The sequence below is a fragment of the Geotrypetes seraphini genome, chromosome 5 (assembly GCF_902459505.1).
Source record: "Geotrypetes seraphini chromosome 5, aGeoSer1.1, whole genome shotgun sequence".
Lineage (NCBI taxonomy): Eukaryota > Metazoa > Chordata > Amphibia > Gymnophiona > Dermophiidae > Geotrypetes > Geotrypetes seraphini.
The window spans coordinates 170,065,173-170,092,615 of record NC_047088.1 but is presented as its reverse complement, the minus strand read 5'-3'; the positions used below and the strand labels follow the sequence as shown (position 1 = coordinate 170,092,615).

The following is a 27,443-nucleotide window of genomic DNA, read 5'->3' as shown; positions in this document are numbered from 1 at the left end:
GAACCATCACTGGGATGTAGTTATATCAGGTTATAATCAGGAAAGACAGGTTATATGTTAAAGATCATATTAAAGCTACACAATTGCAGGATCTGCAGGGCAAGGAAAAGGCACTGTGGATCAATTTGGAAAAAGGGAATGGTGAATATATTTACATTGGTATGATATACAGGTCTCCTTCACAGATGGAAGAAGTGGACAGAGATTTAATAGTAGATATTCAGAATATATCTAAAAAAGGGGAAGTTTTACTAATAGGTAACTTTAACATGCTGGATGTTGATTGGGATATCCCTATTGTGGGGTCTTCTAGAAGTAGGGAGATCCTGAATTCTCTACAAGATTAACTGTTTCAGCAGTTGGTAATGGAGCCCACGCGGAAAGGGGTGATACTGGACTTAGTGCTTAGTGCTTTGGGGAGGCTTGCTTCCTCAGCTGATCGGGGATTCACTTGCCATGATCAGCTGATGGCAAGGGATCCCTCGATTAGGCAGGCGCAATTCTATAACCGGCACCAGTTACAGAATCGGGGGGTGGGTGGGGTAAAGCATCTGTTTCAAAAGATAAGACGCGATTCTGTATAGGACGCCGGTGTGCAATTCTCAGCCAGCTCCTTAGGCCCTGATTCTATAAAAGGCGCCTAAAGGGCACCTATGTCCTGTGTAATGCTGAGCGAAACTTAGTCATCCAAACTAAGTAGTTAATGAGCCATTTAAGGGTCTTAACGAGCGATAATTGACACATGGACATCCAAAGGATGTGGTCGTCACTTTGTAGGCACCTCCACAATTTCATGGATGCCCATTGGGAAAACTCGTGCCTAACGGAATAGGCGTGGGTGTGGAATAGACATGGTTTCAATATGGGCATCCTTTGATTCATATGCATAACACTGAGCGACCTAGGGCGTCCATCTAATGCCTACATTGTAGGCGAATGAAAACCAGGTCTACTTTTGAGCTTAGTTTGAGTTTCAAATAGATCTGAGTTCTATGGATGGAACTTAGGCACTGTTTGGATATCCTTAATAAGATCTGCTACATAACTCTCTGGGTTTTTATTTTTGCATTATTAAGCTCAAAATACATTTAATAAGGCACCACAAAACAGATATATTGCATGCAAAACCTTCTATTTTTGCGGACAAACAACAATACTATTTGCTAATTAGAGGAAAAGATCCATTAACTGAAGCATAGCACATGACAAACACAGCTTTAGGTTTCTTGCTAAAAAGCTTCCCTATTTTTTCTGACTAAACAGTGCTCCAATCAGCTCATTCTTGAAAGCACATGAGAAAAATATATAGATTGCAAACATAACTTCATTTTCAAAAGCTTAAAAACAGAAAAAACAGATATAGACCTTAGCATGGCTTCTATTTCATGGCAAATGGAGGTGTACAGCTGCACAATACTGACCTCATTGTGAGATCATCAAGTGCACCTGCAAGGTAGCATGCCACAATTAAAATATGTGTTGAGATTTGAATCTATGACCTCTGGAAGATGGGAACAGGGCTTTTACCCTTTGAGCTGCAGCAGCTTCTACTAATGTCTTTCTTCCTCACATCTGATATGATAGCTTAGGGATCTGCTAAGCTATGATCTTCTCAGGTAATTTCACCTTCACATGGCTAGGATCACTAAGCTCTCATGGTAGGAACCCCCACAACCAAAAGGAAGCGGCTGTGCTCACTAGCTGAAAGCTCTGTGCTCATCTTCCAGAGGTCATGGGTTCAAACATTACATATCTCTTCAGACCATATATCAACCTCATTGCAGTATTTTGAATCAGCAGCAATATATATATATATATATTTTTTTTTTTTTACCATATTTGAGTTTAGGGGGTGAAAAACTTTTGTGCACGAAAGAGGAGCGGGACTTTGAAGTGATTGTATGTAATAATCTTAAGGTGGCCAAACAGGTTGGTGATAGCAAAAGCTAGAAGAATGCTAGGGTGCATTGGGAGAGGTATATAGCCAGTAGGAAAAAAGAGGTATTGATGTCCCTGTATAAGATGCCGGTGAGACCTAATTTAGAATATTGTGCATAATTCTGTAGACTGCACCTTCAAAAACATATTAACAGGATGGAGTCTGTCCAGTGGAAGGCTACTAAAATGGTCAGTGGTCTTTGTCATAAGGCACGTGGGGACAGACATAAAGATCTCAATATGTATACTTTGGAGGAAAAGCAGGAGAGGGGAGATATGATAGAGATGTTTAAATTCCTACATAGCATAAATGTGCATGAGGTGACTCTCTTTCATTTGAAAGGAAGCTCCAGAATGAAAGGGCACAAGATGAAGTTAAAAGGTGATAAGCTCAGGAGTAATCTAAGAAAATACTTTTTTACATAAAGGGTGGTAGATGCATGGAATAAGCTCCTGGTAGAGGTGTTGAAGACAAAGACTGTGTCTAAATTCAAGACAACATGGGACAGGCAAGTGGGATCGCTTAGGGAGAGGAGGATATAGTGGATGCTGTGGATGGGCAGACTGGATGGAATAACTTGCCCATAGACTTGAGAAAAGAAGAATTATATATAAACTTTAAAAGACATTTAAAAGCACATTTTTTCAATTGGATTTCTCAACTTGAAGAATTGAGTTTGGGATTGTGATCTGTGTTTATGTAATGATTAATTTTGTAATGGAAAATTTTTAGCTATATGTATTAGTTATAGTTTATTGAGATTTGATTGTTTTATTGTTTTACTATTAGAATTTATTATTGAGATGTTGATTGTTATAATATTTTATGAAAAAAATTAACTTTTGTTCTTATTCTTTCCTATTTTTAAATGGAGTTATTTTCTTAATGAATGTGGATCCTTTTTAGGCTGTTATGCGATGTATAAAGTTTTTAATAAACATAATCATAAACAAACATAAACATCAGCCTTATTTCTATGTTTCTATATTTCCATCAAACCCGGTATCCTGGTCACAAATACCTGACAAGATCCCAAGAAGAAAAAATAGATTTTATGCTGCTTATCATAGGAATAAGCAGTGGATTTTCCCATGCCATCTCAATAATGGGTTATTGGCTTTTGTTTTAGATAATTATCCAAACCTTTTTTAAACCCTGCTAAGCTAACTGTTTCACCACATATTCCAGCAACAAATTCCAGAGTTTAATTACATGCTGAGTGAAGAAATATTTTCTCCTGTTTGTTTTAAATCTACTACTTAGTAGCTTCATCACTTTCCCCCTGGTCCTAGTATTTTTGGAGAGTAAATAAGTGATTCACAAATTCAAGTGATTCACATCTACTCTTTCCTCTTCACTCAATATTTTATAGACCTCTATCATATCTTCCCTGAGCTGTCTCTTCTCCAAGTTCAAGAGCCCTACATATTTTCCTTTCCTCAAAGGGAAGTGATCCCATCTATTTTACCATTTTCATTGCTCTTATTTGTACCTTTTCTAATTCCGCTATCTTTTTTTTTTTATGGTAACCAGAATTGCACATAGTATTCAAGGTGCAGTCATACCATAGAAACAATAAGTAAATGACTTCACTGTGTAAAAAGTGCATATTGCAACAGAAAAGCAGATTCGTGTTTTTCCAATCATTGGTAATGGCTACATAAACAATACTGTTTTGTTAAATATTTTAGTTCAAGATTTAGCAAACAAAAAATACAAAGGTGTAATGTATTTATGGAAATGTTTTGAAAACTATTTCCTAGGACATTATTCATAGAGAAAAGCTATTTATCTGAACAATAAATGATGGTATTTCTGAGTTTTGCAATATGACAGATTCTTTCCACACACTGAGATGGTGATTGAAAAAGCATAACATGCAGCATTTGAACCATACTTTAAATTCCACTTTTAACACGGGGTACAACTGTGACCAACACTTACTATAGCACCACTATTTCCCATCAATTCTGTGCCAATCCAGTACTATAGCGTACGTGTAATCAAAAAGTTAAAGTAAAAATAGGCACCATTCATAAAAATTATTCTAGCAGGAACATGATTAAAGCATAAAATGGATTTGATTTAGTGTGACTAAACATACCATCATCCTTTTAGATTGCAATTTAAATACCTAATATATAAGCTATGGTATATACAATTGTAGAACACTGGGCTATACAATTTTCCTATGAAAACAAAAAACTCAGTTCTACCAAGGCTGCAACGTGCTTTTTTGCTAACTGGTGGCAGCTATGGCTCTCACATCTGATAGATTCATTGTTGATATAACAGCCAATCGTTGGTTTTGATGACACAGGCATAACTCAAGTTCCAGTATAAAAGCCCTCTTGGAATATGGAAAATTTACAAGTGTGGTGGGTCGTCTCTGATAACACTTCCAATAGAAATCTCTCTGACCAAGAAAGAAGAAGAAAAAAAAAAAGAGCAGAGAAAGGGAAAAAAAGAAAAAGAAAAAAACCAAAATAACCCCAAGGAAGTCACATCTCACATGAAAACATGCAAAAGCTGCAAATCTGTAACTTCATTTATCTGTGTGTGCTGATCATACTAAGTCCAGTGGATCTGAATGATATGAATCAGTCAGAAGAGAATTTGGAAAAAGATACACAGTGCAGTGCATGTATTTGGAGACAAAACTCTAAACTGTCAAGACTAGAAGCAATAAAAATCCAAATCCTCAGCAAACTGCGACTGGAGCAACCTCCTAACATTAGCAAGGATGCTATGAAACAGCGTTTGCCCAAAGCTCCTGCACTTCAGGAACTGATTGATCAGTATGATATTCAGAGAGATGACAACAGCGACAGTTCCATGGAAGACGACGATTACCATGCCACCACCGAAACCATTATCACGATGCCTACAGAGTGTAAGTACAACAGCCAAATTCACGCTGAAATAATCCATGGCGAAATAGTGCTCAAGAATCACAGGTCTTCTCTCAGTCTCTGCTAACAAGCTGCTGTCCAGAGCATGCAAATGGAAAGGAATTTTTTTCAAAAGATATTCTGAACCATGAATACATTATTTCCTAGTGGTCTTTTATAGCTTTATTTTCTGGTTTCTTTGCAAAACTGCAGCAGTGAAAAGGGTAGAAATACAGAATTAGTTTCAGTGTGTTCACTCAGATTAAAGGTTTTGGGTTATGGTTTTTTAATATGCTGTGAAAGGTTGAGCATTTTATACTTATAGTTTGGCACCATGGAGCCAATTACTGTGGACTAACGGAGCGAATGAGCAGATTAATTGAATATAAGACTTCTAAATTAACAAGAAAGGGTGTGAATTTAAAGTTCTTGAACTTTGTTAAGGAAGTACAGTATGAATAAAAGCGGTTGCTAAAGAAATACAAAAGGCTCCTTTTACTAAGCTGCGATAGCATGTTTAGCGCGCGCAGAATTGTCGCGCACACTAAACTCACGCTACGTGGCTAGAACTAACGCCAGCTCAATGCTGGCGTTAGCGTCTAGTGCGCATGGCAATTTAGCGCACTCTAAAACCGCTATCACAGCTTAGTAAAACGAGCCCAAAGATATATTCTCACTGAGTGGTTCTGGTAACATCATTATTAAAGCAAAGCTTGAAAGATCCAGACTATCAACCAGTCTCAGACATTCTTCTTACAGAACTGCAGCTCTAATACACTTTCATTGCACACTATATACAGAGACTGCTCCTTGTTTCATGCTTCTGTCTGATTATAACTGAGAAGCATGAGGGAAAAGACAGCTTTCAGGTACTACTTTTTAAAATGCCACTTTAAATTTGTACTTTTCTTGTATTATGGCCTTGCTCTTAGACAGGGGTCCCCAAAGTCCCTCCTTGAGGGCCGAATCCAGTCGGATTTTCAGGATTTCCCCAATGAATATGCATTGAAAGCAGTGCATGCACATAGATCTCATGCATATTCATTGGGGAAATCCTGAAAACCCGACTGGATTCGGCCCTCAAGGAGGGACTTTGGGGACCCCCTGCTCATAGACCTTTCCATGCTTCTCAAAAATGTACAGGTACTGTTAGAATGAAAGACAATTCAATTTTTTATTCTACCGATCTGAGCCCATAGTAGTTTTACTCTGCTGAAATTATGAGTGACACTTTTTTCCCCCCCAAAGGATCATTTAGTGGCAGTAGGGATGTTAATCCATATGTTGTCCTAATGATAATATCAGCTGATTCAATTTGCTATCAGTTGCATTAAGATAATGCAAGTATACAAGTTGCAGGTGAATATATGTACTGACCTATAATTTTTCAGTTTTGAACTCTGGTTGAGTATTTCTTTCTGAACTGATGCATATTCACTTTTGTTCTATGGGCACTAAAGCCTGCTAAGTAATTAAAACTGCATTTTGACATTTGGGTTTAAGGACTTCCTGTGACTGGTTTCACAGTTCTTTCATTCTGCATGTACTGTATGTTCCATTTCTCACTGACAGAATCTTATTCTTGCCAATCCTGAGCCCTGTGGCTATCTCCTATTTTGTGTCTACAGGAAAAAATACTTAATATATCTGGCCTACAGTTACTTTAACTAATCCCTTTCAGATAGAATCTAAAAGCTTCAATTCATATGAAATCATTCTTTGATTCACCTATAGAGTAATCCCAAACAATACTGAATCTAAGGTTTTAAGGAGGGAAATGTAAATGTATCATCCGATAGGATAATGCATTGCCATTATCAGCAGTTTAAGGTCAATTAATTGGCTTGTTAGAGCATGACAACATGCTGATTTATCAGCATAAATGAAAATAAAGGGGGAAAAAGCCAAGAAGAGAAAAAAAACCCTGCACTCAGGGCCCAGCAAACTAGCATGTAGATTTCTGAGAACCGCTCAGGGAAGGCACGAAGAGGTCAGTATACACTAGATAAGGCACTAGTTTGTGTCAGCAATGAATGCCTGCTGGTACTAGACTAAGTTTCAAATAAGCATGTCTACTTTACAGGTAAATGATAGCTTTTCAAAATAGACCTCAGCATGCATATACTGTTCTCAAACTCCTAAGATGCAGAGTACGCACAATTCAGCTAGCATGAGAATATGGTTGCTTGCTTTTATATCTTTGTTTTCTCTAAAGAAAGGCTCTGGTAAAACGCTCGGTTTTCATATCTGATTTAAAAAAAATTAAGGAGATAATTTTATTTTGTCATGCGTGGCAGATTTAAATGTATATACAGTAAAACCTTGGTTTGCAAGCATAATCTAAAGCACTCGTATATCAAAGCAAATTTCCCCATAGGATATAGTGGAAACTCAGATGATTCGTTCCACAATACTGTACTGTTGTACGTGCGTATGTCGCACTTATATTGTTCTCAGTTGCAATGCGTCCAGCTGCACTCAGTGATGCGCTCAGCGATGTGAGTATGTTGTACGTGTTCATATTGCTTGTTGATCAAGTTTAAATTTTATAAAACGTTTTGCTCATCTTGCAAAACATTCGCACACCAAGTTATGTGCAATCCAAAGTTTTATTGTAGTGGCTTATAGATGATTGAATATACATGTTATGTTATAGTGCAATCTTATATCCCACCAAATCCTTGCAAATCGGAGTTCTAGTCGAGTTACAAGCAGCAAATCACTACATAGAATTATACATAGACATTGACATTCTACCAAGTAACATTTATTACAAAATCTGAGTCTCCTTAGGCCCCTAACAGGGACTTCTTGAAAAGCTATGTTTTCAGACTTTTGCAGACCAGTGCATATACAGTGGTTGCATGAATTTTTATGAGACGTAAGTTCCATACTTTTGCAATTTGGTAGTTAAATGATTTGCTATGTATTGGTGGTTTTGAAATGCCAATATTTATATGTGGATATGGCTTAGAATACTCAAATTTTAAAAGGGGAGGGATGTTTTGGGTGAGTCAAATAATTTTACACATATTTTCCATTTTATAATGGGATTTAGTAAGGTCAATTATCAAATTAAATGAATGAATGAATGAATGAATAGCTAAAAACATACAAATGCAATTCCAAAAATTTTCCTAAGGCTTTTGCACCTCCTGAAAAACACACACAAAATTCTGCAAACTGACTGAGGGGGTAATTGTGATTACCGTCAGATTTTTAGCCTTTAAAATGTAAAAATTCACTTTCAGGACTTTGCTGATTTAATTGCCTGTCCTTACTATATACATTTAAGGGCTCCTTTTACTAAGCTGCGGTAGCGTTTTTAGCGCGCACTGCAGATTAGCATGCGCTAAACCCCACGCTACATGTAAAAACTAACGCTAGCTCAATTGAGGTGTTAGTGTCTAGCGCACGCAGCAATGTAGCGTGCGCTAAGACCGCTAGCGCAACTTAGTAAAAGGAGCCCTAAATGTCTAGAACAGGGGTAGGCAATTCCGGTCCTCAAGAGCCGGAGCCAGGTCAGGTTTTCAGGATATCCACAATGAATATGTATGAGATGGATTTGCATGTACTGCCTCCTTGAGATGCAAATCTATCTCATGCATATTTATTGTGGATATCCTGAAAACCTGACCTGGCTCCGGCTCTCGAGGACCGGAATTGCCTACCCCTGGTCTAGAATATGGCTCCTATAATTGCTTGGTTTTATACATAGAAGTAGAAAAAATCAGTACTTCCACATACACCAGCTTGGATGAACCTCACCATAAAGGCAGTTAATAAATTCATTAAATGAAATATCATTACTGGCAGTTACATAGGAAGATGTCAAGTGATGCTGCTCTTTATCTGCCTGTGTAGATTCTTGAAAACAACAATCACTCTGTATTTGCTGGCAAAAACATGGGTAGTTCCCAGTATCATAAACAGTATGAGGGGCATAATCGAAAGGGACGTCTAAGTCCGTTTGCATCTAAGTCACAAGTCGTCCAAAGTAAAACACAGCCTAGGACATATTTTCTAAAAATACGTCCAAAATTTTGTTGTTTCGAAAATCGTCTAATTATATGTTCTGCCGATCTGATCGTCCAAGCCGCTAAATCGTCCATCTTTATACCACATTTAGGTCCAACTTTTCGTCCAAGTCCAAAACGCCTAGAACAAGCCCTATTGGATGTGGGAGGGGTCTGCAAAGTGATGGACTGAACACCCAGAAATGGCACCTAAATAGTGGGGTACCTTACAGGGCACCGCTGTGAACTTCACAAAAAGGGTGCCATGTCATCATCTCACTACAGCTCCCTTATAGGTCATGGTGATCCCCCCCAAGCCACCTCCAGAATCCCCTAGACCCACTTATCTACTACCCCAATAGCCTTTATGGCTGCAGGAGCCACTTATATGCCAGTACAAAAGGGTTTTGGGGGTATATAGGGGAGTGCACATGCTTAAGTATCAATGCAGTGATTACAGGGGCTTATGGGCATGGGTTCTCCTCTCCATGGGTCCCTAACCCACCCTCAAGATGGCTTAAGCCGCCTCTGTGCTGGACGACTAGGCTTTCTTATGCCAGGCGGCCAGGTGATGATGGTCTGGAGGATGAATTTTAAAGGTGTGATTAATATTTTTATGGGGGTGGGGGTGGGGGTCAGTGATCACTGGGGTAGTGTGTGTGGGTCTGTTTTATGTGTTTGCAGTGCTTAAATGGTCTAAGTCACAACGTCCAAGTTCCGTCGATCCTGGGCTGTATTACTTTAGTTTATACATGTTGTACGACTAAGTCTAAGCCGGCCCACGTCCCACCCAACTCCCGCCTCCTGAAACATCCCGTTTAGCTTTGATCGTTCAGCGGCACTATGAAGGCCTAGGTCATTTAGAAATACGTCCAAAACCCGTTTTTATTATCGGCACTTGGATGTATTTGGGAAATGTTCGTCCAAGTGCCGACTTAGGCCGGTTTTTGGACGTTTTTCTCTGTCGATTATGAGCCCCTTAGTATTTTTACAAAAAGCTCTGCATGTCTGCAGAGCTTTAAATACTGGGGGAATTCTGAATGTTTTGAGTTGGACATCCCATTTCCTACCAAACTTTCATGACAACTTCATTTATCTCTTTCATATTGACTAAACAGGATCCTATGAAACTCAGTACCAGAGTCTGCTGATCTCTGAGATGCAGGTTAATCTCTGAAGATTTTAGATGATGCTCTTTTACAGCTGATGATTTTATTTTTTATTACAGCTTTATTGAGCATTATTATTATTTTAGTTTGAATGTATTTAATGTAATATATTTTTGGATTATGTATTTTTTTTTTGTTACACACTCAGATTTGTAGATGAGCAGGATATAAGATTTTATGGGGTAAAAAAATTATTGCCAGCTGAATTGACTCCTAGGTTATATAAGAGCATAAGAATTTCCGCTGCTGGGTCAGACCAGTGGTCCATTGTGCCCAGCAGTCTGCTCACGCGGTGGCCCTTAGGTCAAAGACTAGTGCCCTAACTGAGACTAGCCTTACCTGCGTATGTTCTGGTTCAGCAGGAACTTGTCTAACTTTGTCTTGAATCCATGGAGGGTGTTTTCCCCTATAACAGCCTCCAGAAGAGCGTTCCAGTTTGCTACCACTCTCTGGGTGAAGAACTTCCTTACATTTGTACAGAATCTATCCCCTTTTAACTTTAGAGAGTGCCCTCTCGTTCTCCCTACCTTGGAGAGGGTGAAAAATCTGTCTTTATCTACTAAATCTATTCCCTTCATTATCTTGAATGTTTCGGTCATGTCCCCTCTTAGTCTCCTCTTTTCAAGGGAGAAGAGGCCCAGTTTCTCTAATCTCTCACTGTACGGCAACTCCAGCCCCTTAACCATTTTAGTCGCTCTTCTCTGGACCCTTTCCAGTAGTACTGTGTCCTTCTTCATGTACAGCGGCCAGTGCTGAATGCAGTATTCCAGGTGAGGGCATACCATGGCCCGGTACAGTGGCATGATAACCTTCTCCGATCTGTTTGTGATTCCCTTCTTAATCATTCCTAGCATTCAGTTTGCCCTTTTCTCCACCACCGCACATTGCGCAAATGGCTTCATTGACTTGTCGACCAGTACTCCCAAGTCTCTTTCCTGGGGGGTCTCTCCAAGTACTGCACTGGACATCCTATATTCGTGTATAAGATTTTTGTTACCGACATGCATCACCTTACACTTATCCACGTTAAACCTCATTTGCCATGTCGTGGCCCATTTCTCGAGTGTATTGCAGGTCTTTGCAATCCTCCTGCATCTTCACTACTCTGAATAACTTCGTATCATCTGCAAATTTAATCACCTCACTTGTCGTACCAATTTCCAGGTCATTTATAAATATGTTGAAGAGCACGGGTCCAAGCACCGAATCCTGCGGCATTCCATTCGTGACGTTATTACAGTCTGAGCATTGTACATTTACCCCCACTCTCTGTTTCCTATCCGGCAGCCAGTTTTTAATCCATATGAGTATTTCACCCTCGATTCCAAGGCTCGCAATTTTTCAAAGTAGTCGTTCATGCGGAACCTTGTCGAACGCCTTCTGAAAATCCAGATATACAGTGTTGACCAGGTCACCCTTGTCTATCTGCCTGTTTACTCCCTTGAAGAAGGGCAGCAAGTTCATCAAGCAAGATATTCCTTTGCTGAAGCCGTGCTGGCTGGTCCTCATCAGATAGTATCCGTCAAGGTGATCAATGATATGGTCCTTTATCAGCGCCTCTACCATATTTCCCGATACCGAGGTCAGACTCACCATTCTGTAGTTTCCCGGATCTCCCCTCAAACCTTTCTTGAAGATTGGCATAACATTTGCCACTTTCCAGAGTTCCGGAATCCTTCCTGATTTGATCGACAGATTGGCTATTAGTTGGAGCAGTTCAACTATAGCCCCTTTCAGTTCCTTGATTACCCTCGGATAGATGCCATCTGGTCCCGGGGATTTATCGTTTTTAAGCCTATCAATCTGCCTGCATACCTCTTCTAGACTGACCGTCAACCCTGTCAGTTTCCAAGGGAAAAACGCACAAAAACAAGGCATGAAAATTTTATTTATTAATTTTTTTTGGGGGGGAGGGCAGAATTCTTAGTAGATTAGCCATACAGACATCCCGAAAGAGCAGTAGGGCACCCTAGGGTACTGCATTGGACTTCACATAAAAGGTTCCAGGTACGTATCTCGCCATAACACTCTTACATTGTATGAACCTTCCAAAAACATACCAAAAATCTACTGTACCCAACTGTTTGCCACAACAGCCTTTGTGCCTGCAGGTGTCACTTAAATGTAGGTACAGTAGGTTTTTGGTGGACTTTGGAAGGCTTGCACGCTCCACCACAAGGCACTAGTTAGAGTGGTATATGGGCCTGGGTCCCCATATCTATAGTCCACTGCGCTGGCCACTAGGCTACTCCAGGAACTTGCCTGCTGTTCCAATAAGGCTGGTCATAACATCTGAAGCTGTTAACAGACTGCCATATATTGTTTCTTTCACAACTTCGAGGGGGAGGGGGGGTCAGTGACCACTGAGATAGTAAGAGAAGGATCATGCCTTAATCCCTCCAGTGGCCATCTGGTCAGTTTGGGCACCTTTTTGATATTTATTTCTTATTGGAACAGGTCTAGCCTCGAATGTCCATTTTTTGCCCTTAAAATTTTACTATAATGTTCCATTATTATATAAAAACATCCAAATCATAAGCCTGCCCAAAACATGCCCCCTTGAGATTTAGATGCACTGCAGAGTTAAAAGCTACAGCCCCAGCAACCTGAGGTTGTGGGTTCAAATCCACGCTGCTCCTTGTGACCCTGGGCAAGTCACTTAGGGCTCCTTTTACGAAGATGCGCTAGCGTTTTTAGCGCACATACAAGATTAGCGCGCGCTATCCGAAAAACTACCACCTTCTTAAAAGAAGGCGGTAGCGGCTAGTGTGCGGGGAATTTTAGCGCGCGCTAAAACTACTAGCACGCCTTTGTAAAAGGAGCCCTTAATCCCCCATTGCCCTAGGTACATTAGCTAGATTGCGAGCCTGCCGGGACAGGTAGGGAAAAATGCTCAAGTACCTAAATAAATTAATGTAAACCGTTCTGAGCTCCCCTGGGGAATGGTATAGAAAATGAAATAAAAGAAAGAAAGAAAGATGAACTGCATAGAAAACCATCTACAAAATGTGTTTCAAAAATAGCAATCTGGATGTTTTGCAGACAAAAATGTCTATCTTTGTGCCATTTTTGGAAGTTTTTCTCTTTTGAAAATGAGCTCCAAAATGTTCTGTACACTAGATGCATCTTGAAGATTGTAGAGTCCAGCTTGAAAATATATTTTTAGGAATAGAGTTTACTGTGATTTTACAGAAAGGTGATGCCTGTTTCTAGAACTCCTTATGACCCTGTATGGAGGGCTGCAAAATTGTTCTTGTCCCCCAAGCATATTTGTACATAGTTAAAGTCCAGAGATTCAAGGGTATAACTCAGTGGTCTCAAACTCAAAGCCTTTGCAGGGCCACTTTTTGGATTTGTCGGAACTTGGAGGGCCTAAAAAAAAAATAGTTAATGTCTTATTAAAGATATGACAATTTTGCATGAGGTAAAAATCTTTCCTTTTGGCTAAGTTTTAATAATAATATTGTAATTTATAGCTAAAGTTTCAAGTTTATTATGTTTTTATATACCACCTATCAAGGTTATCTAAGCGGTTTTACAATCAGGTACTTGAGTATTTTTCCCTCTGTCCCGGTGGACTCACAATCTATCTAACGTACCTGGGGCTATGGAGGACTGAGTGACTTGCCCAGGGTCACAAGGAGTAGCGCGGGGTTTGAACCCACAACCCCAGGGTGCTGAGGCTGTAGCTCCAACATATGATCAAGAAACTATTTTATTTTACTTTTGTGATTATGAGAAACATACCGAGGGCCTCAAAATAGGACCTGGCGGGCCGCGAGTTTGAGATCACTGGTATAACTGGTTCCTTAGTAGTAAATTCTAAAGCACAGTAAGGGAATGCTTGCTATTCCTCTCTCCTCCTCCTACTTATTCTAATATTAAGTATTACCCTATCTTCACCTCAGTCTAACCCAAAAACTGGTCAAAAAGGTAAATTTAAAAGGTTTAGGCACTATTTCCAGGGACTGTTGTCTTATTCTTTGTGACTGTACAGCACTGCGTTGTGTGCATCTGGTAGCACTATAGAAATAATTAATAGTAGTAGTAATAGTAGTAGTAGTAGTAGTAAAAAGCTGATTTACAAGTGCAAATTAACATACAAGAAAGTACAGCTGTTGTAGAAAGGCTACTGGTACATACATGTATAGCATGCATAGTGTGGTTTTGGTGATCCTCCTGCATCTAGTAACTTGTACTAACTTTCCTTTGGATGGGGCTTGAGGGGGAACTGTAACTTGTCTATCTGGTGTTGAAAACTACCATGAATTTGCAAAAATTAGAGTTTTGATTAATGGCTCATCTTGTTACAAGGAGTTTTATAAAATCCACCACTTACACATACTACTTAAATATACACAGCCTTGTGTGCTGTCATTCTTTTTTTCACATTTTATTATAAAAAAGGTTTCATGTTCAGCAAACCTTTTGTACAATAGGTTGAAATTTTCTAATGTTCAATCATGGCTATCCTTTTTCCAACCTAGGTGTCCTATAAAAAATTGAGCTAAAGAGAAAACTGGTTGATTGATTATGTCCCCTAATCTAAATCATGATCTGGGTCACAACAAAAAATTAACCCATTCATCCATTTCATTGTTATTTGATCTCTATTTTGATTTTCATGTTTCTGTTTGGTGATCATTCATTTTGTTCATTTTTTTTAGCTGAATTTCTCATGCAAGTGAATGGGAAACCAAAATGTTGCTTCTTTAAATTCAACCCCAAAATACAATACAATAAAGTAGTGAAGGCCCAGCTGTGGATATACTTGAAACCAGTCCAAAAAGCTACAACAGTAATTGTGCAAATACTGAGACTCACCAAACCCATGAAAGAGGGCTCAGGCTATGTTATTCGATCTTTGAAACTGGATATGAAGCCGGGTGCTGGTATCTGGCAAAGCATTGATGTCAAATCAGTACTGCAAAATTGGCTCAAACAACCTGAATCCAACCTTGGTATCGAAATTAAAGCTTTTGATGAAAATGAACATGATGTTGCAATAACTTACCCAGGAATAAATGAAGATGGATTGGTAAGTAATACGTTTGCAATAGCTGTTCTTCATTCTGTTTCGCCAGAATCTGTTTATGACTTGCATGCTGGAGGAACAGTAAAATTAAATGCTCTGGAGTTTTGGAATGCACTCCTCTAATGCTGAGAATATGCTTAGCTTTTCTACTTACTGCTAGATTTACAATTCAATCAGGTACATCAGTAAAAGCAATCAATAAAAATACCAAAAAGGGGCATTATAAAATCATCATGTATATAGCAGACATTTGCAACAAATATAAATTGCACATGCTTTTAGTTTAGCCATTTTCCAATTTATAAACATTTTAGCTGCATAAACTCTTATTCCTCATGAACTTGATTTGCCCCATACTATTTTGTCCTTCCAAAGGCAAATAGCAGGAGATAGGCTTTGCTAACTATTAGCCATCACAAACTAGATATCGATTTTTCACTCCGTCAAAAATTACAGACTAGGAGACACCTACAAAATCCTGAGTGGAGTAGAACGGGTACAAGTTGATCGATTTTTCACTCTGTCAAAAATTACAAAGACTAGGGGACACTTGATGAAGTTACAGGGAAATACTTTTAAAACCAATAGGAGTAAAAAAAAATTTACTCATAGAATAGTTAAGCTCTGGAACACGTTGCCAGAGGATGTGGTAAGAGCGGATAGCATAGCTGGTTTTAAGAAAGGTTTGGTCAAGTTCCCGGAGGAAAAGTCCATAGTCTGTTATTGAGAAAGACATGGGGGAAGTCACTGCTTGCCCTTTATCAGTAGCATGGAATATTGCTACTCCTTGGGTTTTGGCCAGGTACTAGTGACCTGGATTGGCCACTTTGAGAACGTGCTACTGGGCTTGATGGACCATTGGTCTGACCCAGTAAGGCTATTATGTTCTTATGTTAACTTCTCCCCTAATTTTTTTAGACTTAAATCCTAGCACTGATTCAGTCTAACCTTGGAAAGCATATTTTTGGTTTTGTATTTTGCATATGCTCATGAATCAGGGCTCTCACTGTTTTGCAATTCTGTGGCCCATGCTGTAGCCAGATAGTGTGCTTATTGAGACAAGATCAAGGGGACAGGGCTGTGGAATTAAAGGTTAATAAGAAAAGAGAAAATAGAGAAGGAACCAAAATTAGAAAATATATTATTTTTAAAATGAAAATATTATAAATTTGCAGTAAAAAATGGGACTATATTAAGTAGCATAAAACTGTATATTAATTTGTGGAAATAAGCCATAGAATCTTGAAAATTGTGCTGCAGCATTTCTTAATCCCTGCCATCAGATCTGTCCCTGAACTTCTGTAAGAAAAGGGCAGCATTTGAGAAGCAGATCCGGTGGCAGGGATTAAAAAGTACTATAACACAATTTTCAAGATTCTATGGCTTGGTTCCATAAATCAGCATATGGATTTATATTACTTGAATAAAATGAAGTACATCTGGCCTGGCCAGCTGCTGCTTATGTCCAGTTCCATTCATTTTACCAAAAGGGTTTTTGATCTTTATTTTAACTGGGTATTATTCTCTTTTGAACACAAACTTGCTCAAATCACACCCCTACCCCCACCCCCACTTCTTTTATTTTACCACATTTATATTTTCTTTACAAGCATATCATTGTCCATATTTCTCTTTCCATCTGCTCTTATATCTGCCCCTATTCAAAACTATTATATCTTTTCCTGATTTGCACTGCATGTCACGTTTACTTTGGAAAGTTCATATTTAAGCAAAGGCAACACTGGCAGCTGATGAGGGTGTCAAATACTTAATACAAAGAAGAAGCTGTTTTTACTTCTTCTAGGCCCATGTGCCGAAGCTGCTCTACCGGGGTGTTACTTTGGTTTTGCCTGCTTATGTGCCCCAAAATCTTTAAACCTAACCCTGACGATCAGCACCCTCAAAAATCCAAAGGCACATGTACTCTTGTTCTGCACTGCTTTCTTGAGACGCTTTACTTTTTGCAGCAATCCTCGGCGAACACAATATACAGGCACTTTGTTACTTATCTTCATTTTTTATGGTATGTCCCAACCTTTTTCACCATGGACCCCTGACGAAGGTTTGTCCGAAACATGGACCGTGTCGGGACCTTGATTGGTAAAAGGGTTTTATTTTACTTATTTGCATTTTAATTTTGGTACAATAAATTTTTGCCTGCATCTTGTACACAGTCTGCAGTTTTGTTTGTTTCTCCTGCTTAGTTTTTTCTGCAGACAAAGTTGGACTTTCTCCTTTGTTTTGTTGCCCTCTTGTTCTGCACTGCCAGTCAATTTTTTAATTTTCTTTAAACACTCTGCAGCACTTCACAAAACTTTTCCCCGAGCAATCTTTCCATTTGCTAAATATATACAATAGCTTCTCAGCTGATATTCTGAACACTAAGAGATAGGCAGAAAGATACATTTTGTGTGTGGTAAAGTTAAGGGCATGAAAAAGACATCCTCTGCCACTGCTATTTCTGGTGTTGCTGCATCGCAGAGATATCATGTACAAGCTCAATAGGTCAGCTGAATGAGTGAAAGATGGTGAAAAGGTGGATGAAGGCCAAACAGTGGTCTTGGAATTAATTTGTCCAATAATGATGTTTAAGGTAGAGCAGCACATAGCCTAATCCAGATATTTGTTCACTTTTGTATAGCAGACATGAATCACCCATGAAAATTCCATGGCATATTGCTATCCTTTCCTCTGTCTTCTTAGGTTCTGTAGATGAATTAGTAAATATTCCAGTCCATCCCATCACAGAAGAGGTGACATGGAGAAAACACCCCGAGCTGTGATGTGAATTATGATCATGTTTGTTAATGTTATTCTTAGATGTGATCTGTTAAAATAAGACTGGAGAGTAGGCAGTTTGCCATAATCAGCATACAATAATTTACTCAAAATTATTTTTGATACAATTGTTCTTATATTAAAATAGAACTTGATCATTTTTATAATTATTTTTAATTTAAAAAAATGCATTTCCCACCAATTCCTATAGATTTAAATAGCAGAGGTTTCAAGAGTGTGTGTTTGTATAAAGTGTTGACATCTGGTCTTCACGTCAAGACGTTCTCCAGGGAGACTTCCGAGCCAGAGCATGCTTACAGTAAGCTATGGCATCTGAAGAGGGGGAGTGCATATCTGAAAATGGCATAATGCTAGAAAAGAAACTGAAATTAAACTGTTAAATGCACTGTCCAGTTCTTAGGCGAGGCCAGATAAAAGCTCCAAATAAACCTCATTCACCTTGTACTTCCCAGTTAGACAATGTCTGCTCTGCAGTTTCACTGTACACTGAAATCCCTAGCAGCCCCCTTCTGCAAACCCTTTCTGAAGCTCTTTCCCATGGCATGCTTCAGCACAGTCTCTACTGCATCTTAACTTATAGCAGCAGCAATCTGCTTCCCAAAGCTCTTGTTTGGAGCACAAATCTATTCCTCTTTCACTTTTTTCTGCTCTTTTGAATTGTTCCTAGTATCATTTTGCACTCTTTTCTTCTATTCCCGTTTGCTCTCTCTTCTCCCATGTATAATTTTCCATTTTGCTTATTGTCTCTTCCTATTTGCACTCTCTCCCTTTGCTCTCTTTAATAGTCTTCCCTTTACATCCTCTATTCTCCCCCTTCTTATTCTCCCTCCCTCCTTCCTTCCATCATGCCCTGTGCCTAAATTAGCATGGCACTGTGCAATCACTACAGCTGAAATACAGGTGGACATGGGGGGTGGGTGGATGGATCAGCACATTTCCCTCCAAGCTGTTATTCCCTCCTCCTCCACTATAAGCACTCCTGCTGACAATTAATAAAGAATGGGAGGAACTGGGAATAGAATTACAGCAAAAAAGAATTTCCTGTTCGTCCTTTCTCAGCAATACAGCTGTTGTGACATAGCTGAGAAGTTTCATAAGATGCAAAGCCAGATCTCTGACCCCTGAGAGACCTTAGCTGTATTAGAAATCAGATTGTTCATTAGAGGATCTGGGCTAACAGGTGTTCTCACCCTCTAACAACTGGTTAAGAAGGCCAAATGCCAAATGGTTGGCAATCCTAGATACTAACGGGGACAATATTCAAAACCCCTTATGTGATTGGCAGCAGGTATCAATTGCATAAGATATGTGTGCTGAAAATGCCAACTTGGCAAATGTATAATTTTTGCTAAATAAGACAAAATATGGCCAAAATTTATCCATGTAAGCAGAGGATACCAACTACAAAGATGCACACAAATTCAAATTGTTGCTAATTAACTACTCATTTTTCAATTAAGTCACACACACAATTATGTAATATGCCTGATGTGCGCCATATATTCAGGGCCGAATTGAATACAAATATTTAGCACAGCTCTAGCTGAAAATGTCTAAAATTCTCATCCTGAACATAGCAAATTTTTGAACCAGAAAAATGTCTATTATTTTGTTTTGAAAATCGCTGTTTTCCAGATGTCTTTGTGCTCAGAACTTATTTCTTTAGGTAGCATGAAAAAAAAAAAGCCCTAGAGAAAACCCTCAAAAACAAGCCATAGGGATGGCTATGTGGCACCATTCCTAGAAAAAAGAACACACAAACATCCCAGCACAGTAGAAGGGCAGCCTAGTGGTCAATGCAGTGAACTTCACATAGAGAGACCCAGGTACAAATCCCTTAACAACCTTATTTTGTATTGTGAGCCCTCCAGGAACACTTAAAAACTTACTGTACCTAAATGTATACTACTCCAAAAGCTCCCAGGTCTGGGTAACCCACCAAAATGATGGGGGTGGGGAAGTGCTCACTGTGGGCAGGGGACAAGGCTATCCACCACCGCATGGAGTGATGAATGGCCTTGTCCCTGCAGTTAAGGGAGGGAACGCGCACGGTCACCGATCGCGCATGGCCCCTTCCCTCCTTCCTACCTACTGGCCGAATCTATCTCCCTCCCTCCCTCCCTCCCCCTGACCTTCGCGGTGCGTTAGTTTCCAGAGTAACTTGCTCAAGCCGCTGGAAACTGCCTGCAGTCATGTGTGTCTGTGGGCGGAAGCCTCTCCTCTGACGCAACACCCACTGGGTGTTGTGCTGTAAAAATTTTCTCACCTGCTAAGATGTAAAATGGTAAGATGGCCATTGATGTGGTTGACACCTGGATTACAGATAATTTCCTCAAATTAAATAAGCCAAAAGCTAAAATCATCTGGTTCAGCAATTATGAAATCATCCCTTGCAAAATGTTTCAAATTTTCTACTGGTGAAACTCTCCAAATTGAAAATAAATCCAAAGTATTAGGTATACAGTATTAAAACATCATTAGACCACACTAGCTTTCGGAGCAGCACAGAGCGTCAGGGGGTGCTAAAAACCTCTTGCGAGGTTTTGTAAAATGAGGGAGTATATGAGGGAATCACTAGGAAGCTTCAGAATACAGTTATTGCAAAATACAGCAGCCAGAATGATTAGTGAGCTAAACAAATTCAACAGAATAACCCTTACACTGTCTGAGTTAACAAATTGATTCTGGAAGAGATCAAATCAACTATGTCACTTGAAGCCCATGTGATGAAGTTATGACTGTCTTATTTTGGTCATACCATCAGAAGAGAGAGATTAATGAAGAAGGACATCATATTTGGGAAGATCGAAGGAACCAGGCAAAGAGGGTGACCTGCAATCAGATGGCTGGACACACTGAAAATAACCATGGGGATGATGCTGGAGGACCTTTCCAGACTAGCACAAAACGGATTTCTTTTTAGATCCGCAATTCATCAAGTAGCTAGGACTTGAGCACAAGTCGATGGTATATAACAATAACAACTTATCATGATTCACAGAAAGCACCAATGGCAGGACCTGAAATACATAAAGTCACTGAGGGACTAACATCTTATTGTATAGTTATTTTGCCCATCAAAGACAAAGCTTGCCAAGTCTGCAGCTTTCACACTGTAGTCTCTCACAGTGCAGCAATATTAAAATCATAGAGCTGAGTTAGATCTTGCAGGATTATAACCAATTAACCACTAAATAATTAATAAAAATAGATGCCCAAGTAAATGGAAAATGTCCTACCTTCTTATCCTTCACTGCTGTTTGTAGAGGTAGTACCACCGATTTAGCTAAATTAAGGGTAAAACCAGAACAGTGAGCAAATTCACTTACTGCTCCTAATAAATGAGCCATTGAGTGATGAAGATCTGAGTCAAAAGATTACAGATTTATTTAATTTGATATACCGCCACATTACAATAGCAATCTAAGGGGTCCTTTTATCAGGGTGCGGTAGGGGGGGTTTAATGCACGGAATACTACGCGTTAAACCGCCTGCCGCGCTAATCGCTAACGCCTCCATTGACCAGGCGTTAGTTTTTTTGCTTGCCACGGGGGTTAGCACATGATGAAATGTCCGACGCGCTAACGCGGCTTGATAAAAGGACCCCTAAGTGGCTAACAATCACAATAAAATATTACATACTGGAAAAGAACTCCATAAAACCAGATAGAAAGCCCCCCCCATATGCCAACAGTTTAACTGTAGTGGATCCTACCCCCACTCCACTAATATCATTGTATTTTAATATAGTTCTAATGAGAAGCTCCAGATATCACAAAAACAACAATGGGATAAGGGACCCCCCTGTTGAGTGCCTCTTAAAATTGAGAAGGACTTTGTCTTTCCTCCATTAACTAATATGGATGCTGTAGGGTTAGCATATAAAACTTGAATGGCCTTATAAAACCATCCAGTTATACCCACATAGTGAAGTGTGTCAAAAAAATAAGGTCAACGGACTTTGTCAAAAGCCTTTTCTGCATCAAGGCTGACCAGCATTCACTCATTCAGAACCGAGTGTCAGCTTTTAACAAATCTGACTTGGTACTAATTAAAAGCAGTAATTATATCGCCAATCTATCTGCAAGAATGCATGCAAATAACACACTAATATTTCTATATCTACATTTGTCACTTGATGGTTATCTTAGTCCTTCTCTGGAACATCTTTTCAGCTAGTCTTTCAAAGTCTGGGAGCAATCCTGTCTTTCTTCTTCAGAAATCACTTCCAGTCTAGAAAAGCTCACTGATGTAGCCCAGGGATGGGCTTACCAGAGGTTAGGCAAGACACCAGCATTCATTCCTCTGAGGGTTACTCATCCAAGTCGACGCCTGGGGTGGTATGCCTCCTCCCCCTTACTATGCCACTGCTTAATTTACTGGTTTAGCAATCAATGTAACTAAAGCTTCATCAGCTGTACTTGGAAAAGTACCCATCGACAGAGCTTCAATATAATACGTTTCTAAAGGGCCACAGATATGAAATAACAACAATTTATAAAATTCCAGGGTGTAACCATCTGGGCCAGGGGCTATTTAATTCTTAGCACCTCTTATAGCTCTCTGTATCACCTTAGCCATTAAGGGGGCATTTAACTATTCTTGTACTTCCACGGGCAAACTAAGCACCCCAGCATCCTCCAAATAGTCAAACATCAACAAGCCTGGGCCCACCTCAGTCATTACATATAATTTTTGAAAATGCTGGAAGAAACGATCAGCTTTAGCTTCCACTTTATGAACAATATCTCTATTGTCCTGTAATATATCTGGAGTCCCTCCAACATTTAGCAATTTGCACCAAGAGCTTACTGGGTTTATCTTTCCAATTCTCTCAAGAATTAAAGCATCTAAAGCTGTCTGAGTTCCTTCAAGGGCCTCTTTAGCCTGTGGCATTGGAGTGGCAGCATATGCATGCTTTGCTAGGGCACATCTTTTCTCTAGGTGTATAATGCCTTGGTATACTCTCCTTGTCTATTGTAGTATACTATGCTGTCTCAAAGGACCACTTTAATTGCTTCCCAATAGAGGCTTGCTTCCTCAAGGTGTTGAGAATTATATGTCAGTCTTTCCATTTACTATCCAAATACTTTTGAAAGTCAGTATCATCATATGCTGGAAAACACCAAGTATGCTGGAAAACACCAATTATAACCCCCACCAAAAAAAGGCCCCATATCCATATCGACCCAAATCATAGAATGCTCTGAGACAGCTGTAGGACCAATAGTTGCAGTATTTATAGAAGCACACATCTGGTGAGATGTATGAATGTAGTCAAATCTCAAATAAGTTGCATGGGCCTTTGAGAGATGTGTGTAATCTTATTCCGCACCGTGTAGGAGGTGCCAGCGGTTCACCAATCCCAACAAGAACCATAAAAATGGTAGACCCCTGGCAACCACCACATCAGGATAGAGTATATCTGCCAAGCAATTGTATTTTGGGTCCTTCACCTGATTAAAGTCTCCAGCTAAAACAATAATTTGAACTAATTTAAAAAAAATGCACGCTCATATCTAATTGGTGCATAAACTGTCAATATGTACTGTATAACTCTGACCCTTGCACCAAAATCTTAAAAAAAAACAACTACCATAAGTATCTTCACTTCTTGCACTGCTCACGTAAGGCCTTTGTGGACCTATACTGCCACTCCTGCCTTTTTGTGAGATACTGAGGAATAATATACATTACCCACTCAACCTTGTTGCATTTTAAATGTTCTTTGTCAGATAATTTGGTCTCTTGGAGGCATGCAATATTGACATGGTGATGGTTCAAAAAAATTAAAATTTTACTTCACTTTATAGGGGATGTAATTACCTGATATGTATGCATGTGCATACAAATAAAAACCTCTCCTATTCATGATGTTAGAGGAAATTGCAAAATAATAAGACCCCAACTGAATTAGTATATTACTTTCCACCCCAAATACCCAGCCCTCACTGAACATCACATTGAAGTCCTCTGAGACAGTCTGAAACGACCACCCCTTGAAATCCACTGCAAAACAATAAGCAGGTTATTACATATGAAACTAAAATATCGCAATTAACATACATAGTACCCCACTATCAAATGCACAGAACCATGCATATCATCATTACCCCCACCCCATCCCCACACATCCACACATCCCTACCATTCTCAATTTGAACAAATGCCAATATCCCACATGTAGTATAACATATGGCAAGTTAGCAGACCACATTGTGTGCCACATGAGGCATCCGATTCCATTAGGCTAAAAACAAAAGAAAACTGTTCCAAATATTATGCACTCGGCCCCAGCTATTCTCATTAAAACATGAACACAACAAAATGCTTACACGATCCATCTGGTCCAAATATCCATGTATCAAAGTTATACCTGTACATCCAATGGCAGGTCCAGAATGTTGAGGAAATTTTGCATTTCAGGCACCGAGTTAAAGGATTGCCAACACCCAACATGAATTACATCTTTCTTTCAGCAAGCTCTGCATATAAAGCAGAGGTCTCCTTGAGGGCCGCAATCCAGTCGGGTTTTCAGGATTTCCCCAATGAATATGCATGAGATCTATGTGCATGCACTGCTTTCAATGCATATTCAATGGGGAAATCCTGAAAACCTGACTGGATTGTGGCCCTCAAGGAGGGCCTCTGAGATCCCTGATATAAAGGATGAAATAATCTACATTGCTCCAAAGATGCCACAGAATAATCCTGAAATATACAAACTGTATTTCCTTGATAGTTTAAATTATCTTACTTATTTCTATATTGATTCAAAATTTCAAATTTATGCACAAAATTATGTAGCTTCACAATTACCATTCACGGTGTAGATTTCTAGTCATTTTCTGTCGCATTTGGTGCACGCGTTCTAAACACGCAGGGCCAAGGCCTTCATGAATGGGACGCACAGTGCCAATCAAGCCTCCAAAGTTGGCAAAAACTGCTGGTCTGGGGTTATCTTACAGATGCCTGAAAATCTTAGGTTTGCCCGCCTGGAACAATTTTCCAAGTATTTATTTAGATTTCTAGCCCTTCCTCCCAGGTAGGCCAGAACTGGTTACATAAACACATTCATGCTTATCTTGACAAAACATATAAACCAAATACTGTATATCAAACAATAATTCCACCATAAATCAACAATTTAAATTTCTACATCTTTATCAAATTAGAATCTAATTTGAGTTTTCAACCTAGACCAGTTTAACAGCTCTGCAAAAACAATGATCCCAAAGTCTGATTCAAGAACTAAACAGATAAGTTTTTACAGCTCTCTGAAAAGACAATAGGCTGTCTAACGATCTAATGCCAGAAGGAAGCTGATTCCATAACTTAGGGCTCCTTTTACAAATGTGCACTAGCGTTTTTAGTGCACGCACCGGATCAGCGCGTGCTAGCTGAAAAACTGCTCAAGAGGAGGCAGTAGCGACTAGTGCGCGGGGCATTTTAGCGCGCGCTATTCTGCGCGTTAAGACCCTAACGTACCTTCGTAAAAGGAGCCCTAAGTCACAAAGTATGAGTAAGCTCATTTACGAGCACACTCTAAATGGAATATTTTTATAGAAGGGACATAAAAGTGTCTCTCTTGTTGTGAACATAGAGACCGCTTTGGATAATATATGGGTAGCTTCTCCAGCATATAATTTGAAATCATATTATGTAAAACCTTACAAGCCATCACTAAAACTTTTTTAATTAGATGCCAATGCATAGTAGTTAAAGCAGAAGAGACATGATCAAAAGGGCCAAGATTTTTTTTATGATACTCGCAGCAGCATTTTGTACCCTCTGCATTTTGTACCCTCTTTGTCTGAAAGCCCTGCAAACAAACCATTACAGTAATCCTAACATGACAATACATATCCATATAACAATTAAGCAAAATCAGATACAGAAAAATACACCTGAAGTCTTTGCAGTTGATATAAATAATAAAAAGAAGTAAACACCAATTGTAATAAATGATTAGTTAGAGTAAGACCAGCATCTAACACAATACCCAAATTATGAACTTGATCTTTGGCTACCAGAGTAGTTGCTTCCCAATTAAGGGATTGGCGACTATACTGACAAGTATCTCTGTGTATCTATAATAGTTCTGTTTTGGAAGAATTTACGGTAACTGCAATTTATTAAAAGTCATCCAATCTTTATTCTCTGTCAAACACATCCTCAATTTATCCAATTGCATGTCACGATCTAAACCCAATGGAACATACAACTGGATATCATCTGCAAATAAGTGAAAATGGATTCCTTACTTCAAGACAACTTCAATAACTGATCTGATATATAAGTTTAAAGAGCAACGGTGACAACAATGCTCCTTGAGGAACCCCATATTTCAGTGTTTTAATCTTTGACAATGTGGAATTCATTAACACATTTTGTAGTATATTATCAATCTAGAAAAAGTTATTCGTAAAGCAAAATGAGCATAAATTCATTCTCGTCTTCTTGAACACATGAACAGTATTTAGCCACACAGGCAGCCTTAAATTCTCTACTACACGCCTGGTGTCCCAAGAAATCTGCTTGAAAGCATAAGAATTCCAGACTATACTGATTGTTAAGATTTTTCCATTCAGGGAACCCCTCCTGAATAGCCTGCTTCAGCTACAACCATTTAAAGCTTTGTGATTTGTTTAGACCATATTTATGTTGCAGCTGTGAAAAATCAAGCAGTCTACCATTTAAAATAACATCACCTAGAGTCTGTATACCTGCAATAATCCAATGCTTCCATATGATTTTAAAACCGCCAACTTGAATCTTGGAGTTTAGCACAGTGGTATAAATTGATATCTGGATTTATGAATATAAAACTAAAGACTGGTCTTAGAGACATTTGGAGCATTGAGATTAAGCATCAAATTTCTGCATCTCAATGGCCACGAATGTGGTCTTGGAGAATGAGATGTACAGTTCTTTTTGTTACATAGAGCATTTTGGACCCCAGTTAGATTACAAAGTTTTAAATCTAATAGATGCTGGCACTGTAATCTGGAGGCAGGGACTTTAGATCATTTAATATATTTTTGTCCCTGTATCATGGCCTTTTGGAAATCAATTTGGTCTCAAATTAATTGTTTATTAGAAAACCATGTAGCTCTATCATATGATACAATCCTATTTGGGACATCAATGAGAATAAAAAGTCAAATTTCATTGAATAATAATAAACTTTTATTAATAATGACAGGAGTCGCCATTCAACATATCACCAGAAATTGGAAAAATTACATAAGACTTAATTACACCTTCTGGTGGAATTTGTTGTGCCATATATACAAAATGGAAAGAACAATTGCCTTACAAAAAGGGAATTATAATAATTTTAAGAAGATTTGGGGGCCATTGACAACTTATTGTAATGATTAGATGCCTTTTTACATTGAAAGTATAATTATAATTATGGGAGAGGGGGGTATATAGTTATAATATAGGTTTAATCAATATCTATGAATATAGCACATGTATATTATTTTTTGATTATAATATCTGTGAAAAGGGTGGGTGGGGGAGGAAGATATTTTATGTATTTAAGATGACAATAGAAAGAATTTCAAGTGATGTGTATGATTCAATCGA

General features: G+C 39.0%; 1 protein-coding gene across 1 annotated transcript in view; it reads left to right on the top strand.

The window, feature by feature from the left end:
• Nucleotides 1-4,323: 4,323 nt before the first annotated feature.
• The window catches only part of MSTN (myostatin), a 43,333-nt gene continuing 20,213 nt past the window's right edge, over nucleotides 4,324-27,443 (top strand). The window contains exons 1-2 of the mRNA XM_033944236.1: nucleotides 4,324-4,832; nucleotides 14,683-15,053. Coding sequence (XP_033800127.1) covers nucleotides 4,460-4,832; nucleotides 14,683-15,053 — 744 coding nt within the window. The 5' untranslated portion in view covers nucleotides 4,324-4,459. The remainder of the gene's footprint in view (nucleotides 4,833-14,682; nucleotides 15,054-27,443) is intronic.